Consider the following 14,431-nt stretch of genomic DNA (forward strand, 5'->3'; position numbering starts at 1 on the left):
ATTAAAGGTGAGATAATGCATCTCTCATTGCGCCTGGTTAATTAGCTATCATTGGGCAGGTGATACTCTCTACTTGTATTTTCTGCTCTTTTTTTTAAGCACCTGAGGATGTGCAGTCCAGGGACTGCTGATTTGGGGTTGGGCAGTAAAACCTAATCCCTTCTGAATCACTTATTGTTATGGGTGACAAAGAGTTTATCGGAGCATTAGCTGCTTCTCTGGACTGTAACAGCAAGCCTGGTCTGCTGCTGGCTACAAGCAGTTCCCCTGCAATTATTACTTAAAGCTGATGGCTGATATGAAAACTGCTCATCATCAGAGCCGTCTCAGCACCATCAGGCTCCATTTTTCTATCTCAGCATGCATGTAGAAATTTTACTTATCTAGGATAAATATTCATGCCAAATTCCTATTGAAATATAGAGAATAAAATTTATCACTCATTAGATAAATGGAGCACAGAAAATATAATGAATGTTGTAGCCATTTCAATGCAAAATCCATATACATTATCCTGCTATCCCCCAAATTGCTCTTTGGGTCAAAGAGACACTGCAGAAATATTAGTGAAGTAAATTGCTGAGCCCGGTAATTAAAATATCACATAATGGCAACTCGTGCTTACCCCTGTTCCTTACATCATTGCATGAAATTTGGCAGAACTTTTCAGGACTCTCCAAGGTTTCTGGTTGGTGATGGAGGCGTGCAGGTCCCAGCGTGGTCGTGTTGGTGCAGCAGGCAGCTGTCTGCACCACCAGAATTGGGTTTTGTGGATTCACAGCAGGTGAACACCAAAGTGCTGGAGAAACACAAGAAGGTTTAATCACATTCAGAACCTTTCCCTTCTCCTTGCCCACCCAGGTCATGAGGATTTTTGTGCATGTGGCTACGTGTGTGCACAGTCTGCAGCAGTGCAAATGTTCTGTGCAGTAAGTTCTGCAGGTCAGTAAATCCACTTGAGGAAAAAAAAAAAAATATATATATATATATATTTTACCCTAATCCCCCCACAGTCCCTTTCCTGCTTGAAACATTTACATCCCTACTGTCCAAGATTTGGGCACAAAGCAGGCTTTTATTTTTATATTGTGTACTTTCATCTTGTTTCCTGAGGTCACCAGTGGCAGTGCAAGAGGAGAGCTGGCCAGGCTGAACTGGAGGGGAGGATTTGCAGGTGGGAAGCTGTTACCAGCGTGCTGGGCCATTTATCTCGGTCCTACATGCAACAGCCTATTTAAAATACGGATTTAATAGAGCCGATACTGGTATGGCTGGGGAGAGAACACCGAATTCAATTTGCAGTGTCAGTTCTGGTGACAGGTTCATCTGTAATGGCGTGAATTAGTTGCAGCAGCTTTACCTGTGGCCATTTTGCATACGTTGTCTGCCTGTTCTAGATATTTTAGCCAGCTCTTGTTTCCTAAATGCAGGCCTGTTTTTTCTTATCTCACGAAACTGCAAAACTTGGTGTCGTTTGAATATGCTTTTACCTTCCTGAATCTTGTCCTCCTGTCCCATCCTAGAGGGCCAACTGCTAGTGCATTTCCTGGCCTTCACCCTGCCAGAAAATGACTCCTCATTGCCTCCAGCCTGCCCTGGTTAGCATTCATTCAGCCCCTTCCCATCCTCTTGTGCCCTTCAGGACAGCTCTGTACAAGGACCCGGGGCCATGCCGTAGACAGCCCTCTCTCTGGGAGGAATTTTTCCAGGATTGCTCTTCTTTGGAAGAGTGCCTGGTACGTGAGTATGGCTATCCATCACCTTTGGAGCCACTCAAATGTTTCTCTTCCAACTGCACATATCCCACTTCCCTGGGACATACTTTGCTACTTGCCTTTTGGATGTTTCCATTTTCCCACTTTGGATTTCCACCCCCCCAAAAAAATTATTGTGCCACGGTGCTGGGGCTTTCACAATGCAAATGAGGGCAGCTGCACCCAGATGGCTGAACAAACGATGACTTCAATTAACTCTGCCTCCAGCATATCGTCAGAGGTGCTTTGTGCTGTACTCCTATCAAGAGGTTATAGCAATGCAGTATGTCTCTTTTACAGTCTCATTAAGTCATAGCTGTGCTGGATTAAAGTCTCCATCTTATCAATCATTTTTCTAAACTGTACTAGAAGTGAACAAAATCTGAACTGGAAGGCAAGTGTAGCACGACACTAATTATGGGCCAAACTTTGTGTTGCGTTTTAGCTTTTCCAAAAGCAATGCATGATACACGTACTTTCTACTTGGTGATTATATTTTTTTTCTCTTAGATTTGGAAGGAACAAACTGCAATTTTTTTCTGAAATAAAATAATTATACCACAGAGATCTTGTTAAGTATGTCACAGTTCAAAGATGGGAGATATAGTGGTGTGTTATCCCTCTTTTGCAGCTGCAATACTGAATTGCATCTCTGGAGAAGCAGGGATGTATCAGGTGTGGATTAATCTCAGTGCTCAAATATTACCTTTGGAAAGTGTTTTGTTTACAGAAGCCAGCATACCACAGTGCTTGGGAACAGCCCCAGCAATGCCATTACTAATGCTGTGCTCCAAGCTGAGGTAGCAGGGATGTAACCGGACTCGTATGAGGCAGCATGAGGATATCTGCAGGAGAGCACAGCTGGCCAGAGGTTTGTCTTTGCCTTCCCCAGAAGGAAGATGGAGATGGGCAGGAGCTGGAGGTAGGAGAGAGAACAGTGTGGCTGCTGCCCTAAAGCTGGACAGAAACCCCTCACAGGCACCCTGGCCGTGTGTCTGAATTCCTCTGGGATCTGTCTGAGGACAGCCAGCGGAGGGGAAATGGTGTGCAGTCCTTAATTTCCTTTCCAGCATGAACCGTAGGACTGCTGTTGGGATTGTTTGCACGTACCCCACTGTAAAAAATGACCCTGACCTCTAGTCAGCTGCATAAAAGCCTATCTTAAATAAGGAAGCCGTGTATTTATTGTAAGAATTGAAGTCACTGTGGTAAAAGAAGGAGAAAAGGCATGCATTATTAAGTGCAGCAAAGCTTTTTTTTTTTTTTAGTGTTTTCTTAAAAGAAAGAATACTATCTATGGTATTGTTACTAGATTACTAGATAGGAACAACACAGCTGTTAGTCACAGGGGGCAAAGGCAGGAGCATTAAACAAATTTGTTCTGAAAATAAGTAATGAACTAGCTAAGGGCTCTTAAAGTTGCCTGAACGAGCTCTAGCCTACCTGGAGAACCCCAGAGGTATAGAACTAAATTTCGCATCCATCCATCCAAGGCATGGTAGGGAAATGGCAAAACTTTTGAATCATGAATTACAAAAGGCCAGTACAGGTGCTGCTGGTCTATATGGCTTTCTACAAGATAGAAACTATCAACCACACTTTACCCTTGATACAATGTGCATTTTGTTGTTGTTTAACATCGAAAATTTATTTAAGCATAAAGAAAGCGGGCTATACCTACAGGCTCTTAAACTGTCTGCAGAACCCCAGTTCTGAAAGGGCTTCTACGTCATGGCAATTTAATCAGCAGAAGGTAAGACATTGGGACCAAAGGAACAAATAAGCATATATATATATATATATATATTTTTTTTTGTTCAAAATATACCCATGCACTTTTTAAACAGAGGAATACAGATTTCTGTGTCAGTGAGGTTGTTGTCTCTGTGCTCGCTTTAGTGAGGCTGCTACTGGAACACTGTGTTCAGCTCTAGACATCCCAAATTTAAGAAGATGATGCTAATGATTTGGCAAAGATTCAAATAAGCGCTATGAACACAGTTACACTATGAAAATGTCTTCTGGTTAATTGCAAGAACGTCCAAGGCTTAGAGCTTGCAAGTCTCATTCATAAAATGGGAATTGGTAATGCAGAGCCTGCCACTGTGGGGAAAAAAATGTAAGAAAGAAATCTGGGTGACATGAGATATATTCAGACAAAAACTATAATTTCTGAACACCAAGGATAACTAGCCATTGGAACTGTTGTGCTGAATCTCCATAGATAGGAAAAAAATTAAACTCAATACTTAATATTTTTCTAGGCATGATCTAATTAAAAAATTGTTCATTAAGGGAAGACAGTAATGATATTCCACCCTCCATGGTACGTGAATAGATTTCAGTGTGCGCATACAGAGATGTTACCACCACAAGCAAGGGGTTTACTGCTCCTTGGCATGCTCTTTCCAAGACTCACATGCTTGTTAAAATCTGAATCTGAACTACTTAAATCCATATGCATGGATTATGGATTGGTATCTTCTGGAGAAGACAAAGAACCGTATTTTGTTTGAAATAGGTAAAATTTGTCACTGCTTCCTTCTGCTCCCCAAGCAATCCTTGCGTGGGTAACTTCTCCAAGGTGTTGGTAGTGGAGGCAACTCTTCAGGAGAGTGATGGCCCCGGGGGATATTGCAAGCACAAATGAACTCTTCTGATTAAGTGAGTGACCCACTGAGCACTTTGCTTCGGGGCTTCATTCTTCAGCGAGGTGGCAGGAAACAAACAGGAGCATCCGGTTGTCTGTGCCCAGATATGCCCTAAAAGGGGGTTTGCAGCTATAGGAGGAGGGAGTGGAGCTGAGGTTATCTGCCACCTGCAATGAGCAGTGAGCGAGGAGGAGGAGGCACCAAGGCAGGGGTGGAGAAAGGGCAGAAGTGTTATAAAAGAAAGGACTGAAGTGTTACGGAGGTTATAACTTCTCCTTGCTCTGCTTTCCTACGAAAAGGGGTGTTTCTGATCTTCTGGAAACAACAAAGCCCCCACTTTACTGTTAAATCGATCGTTGCTTCCCTAGCGGAGTGCTGTAGCCCAAGGACACCGTCCCCCAGCCGAGCAAGCTGCGACCCTGCTTGGAAACAAGGTAAGCTGTTGCCTCCTTGCCCTGCTGGACAGCAGAGCCAGAGCTGAGTCAGATGCCCCCGACATGGTGCCGAGCCACAGCACCAACGGAAATGAGCAGCACAGCACAGGGCTTTGATAAATATTAAAAATAGTGCAGTGCTTCGATTGCTCCCTGATCTTCATTTGCAAATGGTATGAGAATGTCCATGTAACTTTTATTGAAGTGTTTTTGCAATGTAACTGCATGCTTTCCGCAGGCCAGCTGCACTCCCACTCGACACGGGGCTGGTTCTGCATTGCTCCTGTGGTGCTCGCGCAGAGCCCATGGCTCTGGTGCCTGGCGCTCTCCACAGGCACCATTTGCACAGAGCACGTGTGCTCCCAGCAGCACTCAGGATCTAGGAAATTGGTTTTTTTTTTTTTTTTTTTTTTTTTTTTTTTTTCCTAGTGCCACCCTTTATGAACTGGGAAGATCCCTGGGCTGAGCGCAGGGTTGCTGGGGTACAGGGCGTGACTGGCTCATTGACTCCAGAGTTGTTTCAGTCGTGGCACTCAGGAGCTGAAGCTGCGCCAAGTGCCTCACCAGGCCTCACGCTTCCTCTCCCTTCCACAGGCATTACAGCACAAGCTCGTAATATTTTCCCCAAAGCCTGCTTTTAATTAATGTATGCAGTTTTGTTGTCTGTCCAAGGATATGGCAAATGTTAGGTGTCATTAGCTAATACCTGCTGTGCTCCATTTCCCAACGATGCTGTATTTTTTTCTAAAGCAATTCATTTCTTGCTTTGAGAATATCCTGTGGACGTGCTTTGTTCAAATTCAAGATGTTATTTGTGTACAAAAATGGTCATGGTGTACTATTTGAAAAGGAGCTAATGTGATAGCAAACAAATGGAGTGTGTAAAAAACAAAATTACTTAAGATGCTGTGTGATTTCCTCTTCTCTAATACAGCATGAAAATGCCAAGGAGATTTGTGCCCAGTGGAAATCAGCAGGCTGGAATTAGGCGATATTTACTGACAGGGATTAATCCTCATACAGGTGGTGTGGAGTGAGGCTGGTTAGGCTGTGGGGCAAATGAAATTTCCCTGCAAATGAACCAGTGTCAGCCCAGTCCTAACGAGGCAGGGAAGGGGGTATTTAGTGAATGACAACATTGCATAAACTCATCTGGTAGGAAGAGTGCCAACTAATGTCAGCAATCTTTTCCATCTCAAACACATACTTTTTGGTGCGTAGACTTTATATTTGGCAAAGGGGAAAGGAGATGTAGGCGTCATTAATAATGAAGCGATTTTAATGAAAGTTTGAATGGATTTGTGAGCCACTGAACATGTATTCAGAGCACTTTGAGTGGCAGTTCCATTACACACACAAATGCCCTAATTGGCAATCGGATCTGAGAGCACTGCGCTTGCTGTCAAGCAGCCACCAGCCTTCTGGGGAGATGTGGCTGATGCTGGCGGAGTGAATTAAACAAAACTGCTTCTTTCTCCACGTCCTGAGATTGCTGGTTATAATTCAGTTTGTTCTCTTTGTTTGAAAACCTTTGAGTAGTTCTTATGCGAAGTTAATATTTACAGCGTGATCGGCATTTCTCATTCCTGTAGCTTCAGCAGTGCACAGCAGTAAATGGAGTGGTGGAGTTTCCTAAGGCAGCAAGGGAGAGGAGCAGGTCCAGCTCTTTGTGAATGCAGCAGCATCCTGTAGGGAATATATTCTTAAGTTGAGAGTAAAAGTCACAGGTAAAAGAATTTTTATATCTTCCCAACGGAGACTGTTCCACAGCCTGATATCTCCCATGTTCAAAAGTTTCTTGCAAGCCAGAAAAATGACTCTACTCCATGCCCAGCCTTTTTCTTTTTTTTTTTTTTTTTGTTGTTTTTTGTTTTTTGTTTTTTGTTGTTGTTGTTTTTGTAGAGCTGAGCTCCAAACCATTTTCTATCAGCTTGTCCTTTAGAGTTTATCATGCATTCTGCATTCTTATTTCCATTTTTTTGTTGAAGGTTGTATTTGTTTATTTATTAACATGAGGTGGGGATAATATGCTTTAACTCTCAGTTAGCCTTGAAGAGGTCAGGCAGTTGAACTGGATGATCTTTGAATGTCCCTTCCAACTGAGCTGTTCTGTTTCATTCTATTCCATTCTGTTCCATAGTTCAAAAATGAGAAGAAAAGGAAAAAATCATTCGATACCTGGAGGAACTTGAGAAAAGGTAGTTTTTTTTCCTTATATCTGGTCTGAACCTCCCCTGGAGCAGCTTTGTGCTGTTCCCTCACATCCTGCCAACTGTTACCAGGGAGAAGAGACCAGCACCTCTCTTTTATCACCTTTGTTGCCCTCCTCTGGATGCTTTCAAGGACCTTAACATCCTTTTGATATTGCGGAGCCCAGAACCGCACACAGTACTCAAGGTGAGGCCACAGCAGTGCTGAATATAGCGGCCAGCTGGCTGTGCCATGTTTAATGCACCCCAAAATGCAGTTTGCCCTCCTGGCTGCCAGGGCATGGTGCTGGCTCACGTGGAGCTGCTGCTGACGTGGATGTCCCAGCTGCCAGCACTGATGGTCGTGTACCCAACCAGAGCCGGGGCTGCCAGCTGTTATTTATTGCACGGTATGTCCACAAACGAGGCACACAGCAACACTGAGCTTTTCTGTGCGTGTACATTTTCCTTTTGCATTTCCTACATTGTAAAATAATTCCTAAGGCTGTATGAGGCACTGCGGGCCAGCCCTCGTGCTCCTGGCATGGGGCAGAAGCCAGACCCCGCTGGGAGCCGGGCAGCGGCTCCATAGCAGCGCTGCTCCTGCACGGCCCTGCTGGCGCTCCGAAATGGAGGCAAGCAGGGGGAAAATACTAACCTGATTGTGCAGGAATAAAGGACATAAAAGTGATAGATTGCTTTGTGTATTTTTCATATCATGTGCTCGTGACACTTTTTTTCCATGTGCTAAAAATACCTTCTGTAGCTGCGGAATGGGTCCCCAGCTGCTAGTGGCCAAGTTGATGGATACGCTAGGTCCCGAGCAGTCCGGGCTTCCTTCGGTTTCCTTCTTCAGTGATAGCATCTGGTCCTCAGCTACAAGCAATTTTTGGCATTAAATAAAGGCGTCCCATAAAAGAAACCAACACCCCACAAGGGTGGGTGAATTGTGTGGCCACCAAGGTCTGGGCTTAGATTTGGTGAAGGAGGAAAGAGAAGATGGTGCTGTAAAACTTTGCATTTCAATGTGTGTGTGTATTTTCCTACCCAAGCAGGTGCCTCTATCTCTCCTATGAACACCCACTCCTTTTGGGAAGCCTGCTGATTTCCCCAACTTTGGCAGTACCTGAATTGACAGATTCGCCAGGCTCTTTTTTAATGTCACAAAAACTTTTCCTTTTTATCAAGTTTCAGGTTTTTGCCCCTCAGTGTCCGTGGTGCTTTTCCCTTGCATTTCGTACAGTTTCTGCTGCTGGCTGGCTTCTCTCTTTCTTCTTTTTTCAAAGAAACCTGCATCACCGTTCCAGTAATAGGAAGTACCGGTGCAGAGGAGACTGGGAGCAGCAGAATCGTCTGAATTGTCTGAAAAAAAGCTGGCTGCCAGCCACCGGGCACACATGAAAGTATGATGTGCGATAGCTATCACTTTTTAATGGTGAGCTAACAGAAAATTAGATTTTTGGACAGCAAGTTTAAACCTTAATTATGGAGAGGACACTGCTGTTTTATAATATAAAAGAATTGAAAGACTTGATGTCCCTCGGGGCTCCTTTCGCTACACCAGTCAGACAGCCCGAGTCATGGGCTGCTGAAATCAATGGCAACGGCAGAAGCCGTTCACGCACACAAACAGTGATGGGAGGAAGGAGAGAACAGCATTGGTAATGATTCATTCTTTAATGGTAATTAATATGGGCTCAAACCCAGCTAGGGCTGTGTGTTCAGATGGGTTGCCTACCCAAATACGAGCCTGAATATTTTTAGGAAACCCTTCCTCCAAGGGTCCTAGCTCCAGCCAGAAGCAAGTACTCTGCCTGTCACTTACAGTGAAGATTTTTATTTTTTTTTTAACTGCAAATAAACAGTGGGACTTGTTTTCCTTATTAAAGCTAAATTGCCTTTAAAATCAATGTGCATTTTGCCTGAATACAAACCCATAATGACGCCCTGTACTTGCATATATCTTAACTGCTAAATGCACCTTTTCTGCCTACTTCAGACATGGTTTGATTATTATTACGACTAAGATGTGGGAAGCATACAATTAAAATTGTATAGCCATCAAGACAAATTTAGCCCGAGTACACTCAAAGGGTTATCTAAAAGCAGCTGCAGTTGCTGGAGCGTCTTTAATAAGTGTATCTCATTTAAAATATTGAACAAAACACTTCAGTGCCTGTTTGGGAAGTGGCTAAGATACCTCTTGATTTTTGTTCTGGAAGATTAGTGCATGTTTTGAGCTGAAAGGGGGCAATCTTTTATCTCGTGTTTCCCAGGCTGTGCTCCCAGCTAACTGGAAGGAAGGAGGAGACCAATTGTGGGACGGGAGAGAAATCAGGTGGAACCTGGCAGGCTGCTGGCAGCATTCGAGGGGGTTTTTAGGAGTATTTAAGGGGTATTTACACAGAAAAGGGGCTCTGGCTCCTGGCTGATGCTCCACAGGCAGTTAGAGAAGTGAGATTTGAGCTAATAATGCATTTTAGGCCACTATGTTAGTAGCTGATGTAGTTTAGCTGAGGCTGCCCCAGTCCTGGCGGTGTCCCTGGGGTGACTTGGGAGAGGCCCCTGCCCACGGCACTGAGGGGTTGCAAATAGTGCCCAGGGAGGGAATTACTCCAGCTGCTGTGCTCTGGTGGGGGCTGTATGGATTTTTGGGCCTCGTTATCTCTGAAACAGCCGCTGGGAAGCTGTGGTGAGGTCCTGGCGTGAGTCCTGCTGAGAGGCCCTGCTGCAAAAACCCATCCCTGCCACAACCACCGAGCATCATGAGGGCTGGTGTTTTCAGACAAACCCGAGATTTGGAAGAACTCTTGTCTAACAGTAACAACAGAGAGCTGGTCAGGTCTGCCAGGTGATTCCTCAGTGGAATCAACATCTATGCTCCCCCTCAGGTGAGCAGGCTGGTGGCTGTGCACACACCAAACACCTCTCCTTGCATGACTGGAGGCCACCTGCACCCACACCATGTGGCACGAGACAAAGCTGATGGCAGGGCTGTTGCTGCTGCTTCTTCCCTGTGCTGTCCTCTCCCTGCCTGCCCGAGTGGATTGTAAATATCCCAAACCTCCTCCTGGTCTCTGAGCACCAAAGTCCCCGCGGTACAGATGGAGAGTGCAGCCTGAGCGACGCCAATGGGACTGGAAGCATGCGAGCACCTCAGCTGCACGGAGCAGGAAAGCCCTTTCCCCAGCCTGTCTAAACTGAGATCTCTTTGTCGAGCTTAAAAACAAGCCTCAAGCACATTGGGGGTAGGGGACCCTCACCTTGGATGGGGCCCTTAGATCAGAGGCAACCACATCTTGGGCTGCTTTTGTGAACTCCGCCAATTTTCTTACGGAATTTACCATCTTTTCTTACCAGGAATTTACCATCTCACAGATTTACAGTGCTGGAAAAAACTGTGGCTCCTGGCTAAAGTTAATCAAAACGCCTTCCACTTTAAGTGTTTGCCCTAATTAATAGAGTAAATACCGAATCTAGCCCTCAAACAAAGTTCAGATATGCCGTGCCCTCCTTGCAAGTCAGACTGCAGCAGCGGCCGTGCACTGCATTACCATGAAGTGACGCAAGTTAAAAAGTTTGAGATGTTTAGAAATGAAACAGTGAGAGTGAGTGAAACGTCTGTATTAGGAGTTTTCACTCTTATTGTGTTGTCTTTAAACACTGCATTATCTTCTGTTCCTGCAGCATTAAGCAGTAAAGAAAGGAGGAGAGTTTTGGTTAAATTTCTCACTGATGTTTCAGTTGATAGATAGCTTAGTAACGTTTATTTTGATTTAATGACAAATTCCATAGCGTATTTGTTCCCGAGAGAACAGGCAGATCTGTTCTTTTTCTTTCCCTTAAATGAGTACACGGCTGAGATTTCTGCTCATCTTAGGGAATCATACTACATTGCGAAATTCTGTTTTGTCTCATTTTCTACCAAAAGTTTATTCACAGTCAAGAGGTCGTCTCAGGCTCCAGCTTTATTTCACACCCTTTTAAGCTCCGGTGCATGTTGTAAATGCTAAGTTTCACCTTAGTCTATCTAAGGGGAAACTTGTAATAGCATCTCCTAACGACACCCATAATAATTTGGTGGTTTGGCCATCTTCACACCAGCTCAGCAGCAAGTGAGGGAAAACCGAGCAGTCTGAAGTCCCCATAGCTCTTCCAGAAAACTTCCCGATTATTATCAGCATTACAAACGGCGACAATTAACAGTCTTGCTCCAGGACTCGGGGTGTCAAGAGGGAGAGCTGGCTTATGGGGCTCGAGCCTTTCCGCACCCATCCCGCTGCTGCAGTCCCCAGCAAGCGTTTGTGCCGGTTCCTCTCCTCCCACAGCAAATGTGGCCACATTGATTTATCGCTGGCAACCAGTCCAAGCCCTCAGGGATATGATAAACAGCTATGCAAGCCTCTCATAGAAAGATGTTCTGTTATCCCTATAAAGGAAATGGATGAAGGAGAAAAAAAAAAATTTATGAGAGCATAAATATCTCCCTCCCCCCGCTGTAGGGCTGTAGGAAGTCACCTGTTGGCGACCCTGCGGGCGGGCAGCCGGGTGCACTCGCACTGCTCCCTGGAGGGGGGCACGGGGCCACGCACCGGGGGCGTCGCGGGGCAGCCCCAGGCGCGGCTGTGGGGCACTGTGGGGCACTGTGGGGCGGCTGTAGGGCGTTGTGGGGCGGCCCCAGGCCAGGACGGGCGGCGGTGCCCGGCCGGTGGCGCGGCCCCGCGGGTCGCCCCCGCCGCTTCCCCGCTCCCCGACCCCCTCCGGCGAGCCGCGGCGAGGCGGAGGGAAGGCGCACGGCCGGACCTGTTGCTCTCACGACCCCTTTTATTTCGGCACCCGCCCGACAACCGCTCCCCGGGGCCGCCGCGCCGCTCCCCGGGGCCGCCCCCGCTTGCCCCCGGCTCCCCCGACCCCGCAGCCGTCGGGGCGGGCGGTGGCGGGGCGGCGGCGCTCAGTAGGGCCCCACCACCACCGCCTCCGCCTCCTTGGACGGCCGCCGGTCCTTGACCAGAAAGTTGATCATGCCCTCGGACTTGATGAGCAGGTTGCAGCCGAGGAAGAAGATGCCGAAGACGACGGTGAGGGCGAGGACGCACATGACGGCGATCTGCACCACCCGCATGATGTACACGCTCCGCTCGTCGTCCGCCGCCGCCGCCGCCGCCCCGCCGCCGCCGTCGGTGACCACGGAGGCGGCGGTGCAGCAGCGCAGCGCCCGCTCCAGCTCCAGCGCCGCGCTCCCGGCGCCCGCCAGCAGCCCCGCCGCCGCCGTGCCGCCCGCCGCCGAGCCGTTCATCCCGCCCGGCCGCCCCGCCGCCGCCGCCGCCGCATGCAGGCGAGCCGAGCCGGGGCGAGCAGAGCCGTGCCGAGCCTAGCCGGGGCGAACCAAGCCGTGCCGAGACGAGTTGGGGCGAGCAGAGCCGTGCCGAGCCCAGCCGGGGCGAACCGTGCCGTGCCAAGCCGTGCCAAGCCGTGCCGAGCCGTGCCGAGCCGCCCCGCTCCGCCCGCAGCTCCGCGCCGCGCCCCCCGCCCCGCCCCGCCGCCCCCGGTGGGCTCCGGGAGGGGGCTCGGGGGCAGGGGTTTGGGGGAGAGCAGCGAGGGGCCGGGGAGCGCAGGAGCAGGGTTTGGGGGACAGGGGTCGGGAGAGAGGGGCCGGGGCCAGGAGCTCTGCAGGTGGGTGTCGGGGCTGGGCTTAAGGCAGGCGCCGGGGGCGGATGTGTCGGGGGTGGGTTTGGGGAGGGGTTTTGGGTTGTCAGGGCTCGGGGTGTGGGGAGGGGGGGTTTGCAAGTTGGGTTTCCAGGGAGCAAGTTCTGAGCGTGGGGGGTTCCGCGCAAGGGGAATTTTGGGGAAGGGGTCTTTGAGGGTTTCTGTGAGAGGGGTCGGGGAGCAGGTTTTGGGGAGCAGGTTTCGGGGATGAGGGGTTCTGGAGGCAGGTTTGGGGAGCAGGTTTCTGCCGCACAGGTGCCCGGTGCTGTAGGAACAGCCAGACCAGCTCCCTGGGGACCATTGCCGACAGGAGCTGCAGAAACCCAGTGGGATTTTGGGGGTTGCGCCCAGCCACAGGCATGTGGCAGCGTGTGGGCTGTGCCCCCCTGCAGCCCCACAGCCCACAGCCGGCTTCTTGTCTTCCCTGTGGGAACACCCCACGTGGGAGCGTGCCAAAGAGCAGTGTGAATTTCCTAAGTCCATATTGCTCTCCCTGTAGATTTGCCCCTGGGATTTTCCCTGTGAAAGTGAGGAGCGAGTGTCCCAGGAGGGGGTCCCAAACCCTGGGGACGCACCTGAGCGCAGTGGGGACCAAGGCAACCCCATAAAGAGCCCCGTGTGCCATGGCTGGGTGACTGGGAATGCCTCCAGGGGAGATTCTCTATGGGATGCTGTGCTGGGGCAGGCGGGACCAGTGTGGGGAAGGGCCAGGGACCCCCTTGGGATGCGGTTGGGTACTAAGGGGGTCTCCAAAAGCAGCCCCTCAGGGCAAGGCTTCTCCCTGATGCCACCAGTGGCACCCAGTCTGTGGTTTGGAGGTTTGGGGGATCCAGGGAGGGAGGTGGCAGCTCCCTGGCCGCAGGGCAGTGATGAGGATCGGCCGCTCCCACCCCGAGCCATGACTTGGGATATTGCTGAGTGGAGGATGTGGACGCAGGCACTGCCGGTGCCGCGAGCGCTGCCGTCGTTAGCCCTGCCCGCTCTTTGCTGGAGTGGGGATTTAATTACTGCAAAGAGAGGGAGAAATCTGTGTGCCAGGGGCTGCGAGCAAGCAGTGCCCATGGCAGGCTGGGGGCGATGGCCATGCGGCACATCACACTGTCCAGGGCTGGTCCTTGGAGGAAAAAATGGTCTCCTGGGAATAAACTAATGGGGCGGTCGAGGCCAGGCGCTCAGCAATGATGCTTCCCGAGCCCCTTGCAGCTAATTCATCTCAGGGTGGTGGCTGTTTCGTTAACTGCTCACAAACAATTCCCCAGAGCCTGGACACAGCCCTCTGCTCACATCCTGGCCTTGCTGCCCCTCGTTCCCTCGCACAGTGCCTGTGCAGGGTCTGTTCCCTGCAGTGCCAAGCACGGCTGGTGCCGCCTCCCGCCCAGGGCAGCCCACCTACGAGGCCGTGCTGGACGAGGTTTGCTGCCTTATCAGATGGGACACAAGGAGAACATTTTGTTTTTACTGTTGGAGGAAGAAGATGATATTAATTCTAATTAGCGACGGGAGTGCTGGCAGTTATTTCAGCCGGAGGAAAGTGCTGGAAGAGAAGATCCAGCCCCACATGGCTCCTCGCAGTGCGCAGTTCCCTTGCCAAAAGGTGGATTGGGGTCGGCCCCTCGCAGATCTCACATTTCACCAATTTCTGGCACCTCTCCCCCTGGTTAGGAAGTGGTTCACAGCCCTAAGCTGTGTTGGGAAAG

The 14,431-nt window shown here is 49.3% G+C and overlaps 1 protein-coding gene across 1 annotated transcript; it reads right to left on the reverse strand.

Annotated features, from left to right (window-relative positions):
• Window positions 1–11,833: 11,833 nt before the first annotated feature.
• RPRM (reprimo, TP53 dependent G2 arrest mediator homolog) lies at window positions 11,834–12,667 on the reverse strand. Its single transcript, XM_082764139.1, has one exon. It carries the CDS (start codon window positions 12,322–12,324, stop codon window positions 11,980–11,982), a length of 345 nt encoding a protein of 114 aa, XP_082620265.1. The 5' UTR covers window positions 12,325–12,667; the 3' UTR covers window positions 11,834–11,979.
• Window positions 12,668–14,431: the final 1,764 nt, after the last annotated feature.

Source organism: Aythya marila (genome assembly GCF_965140915.1).
Source record: "Aythya marila genome assembly, chromosome: 6".
Lineage (NCBI taxonomy): Eukaryota > Metazoa > Chordata > Aves > Anseriformes > Anatidae > Aythya > Aythya marila.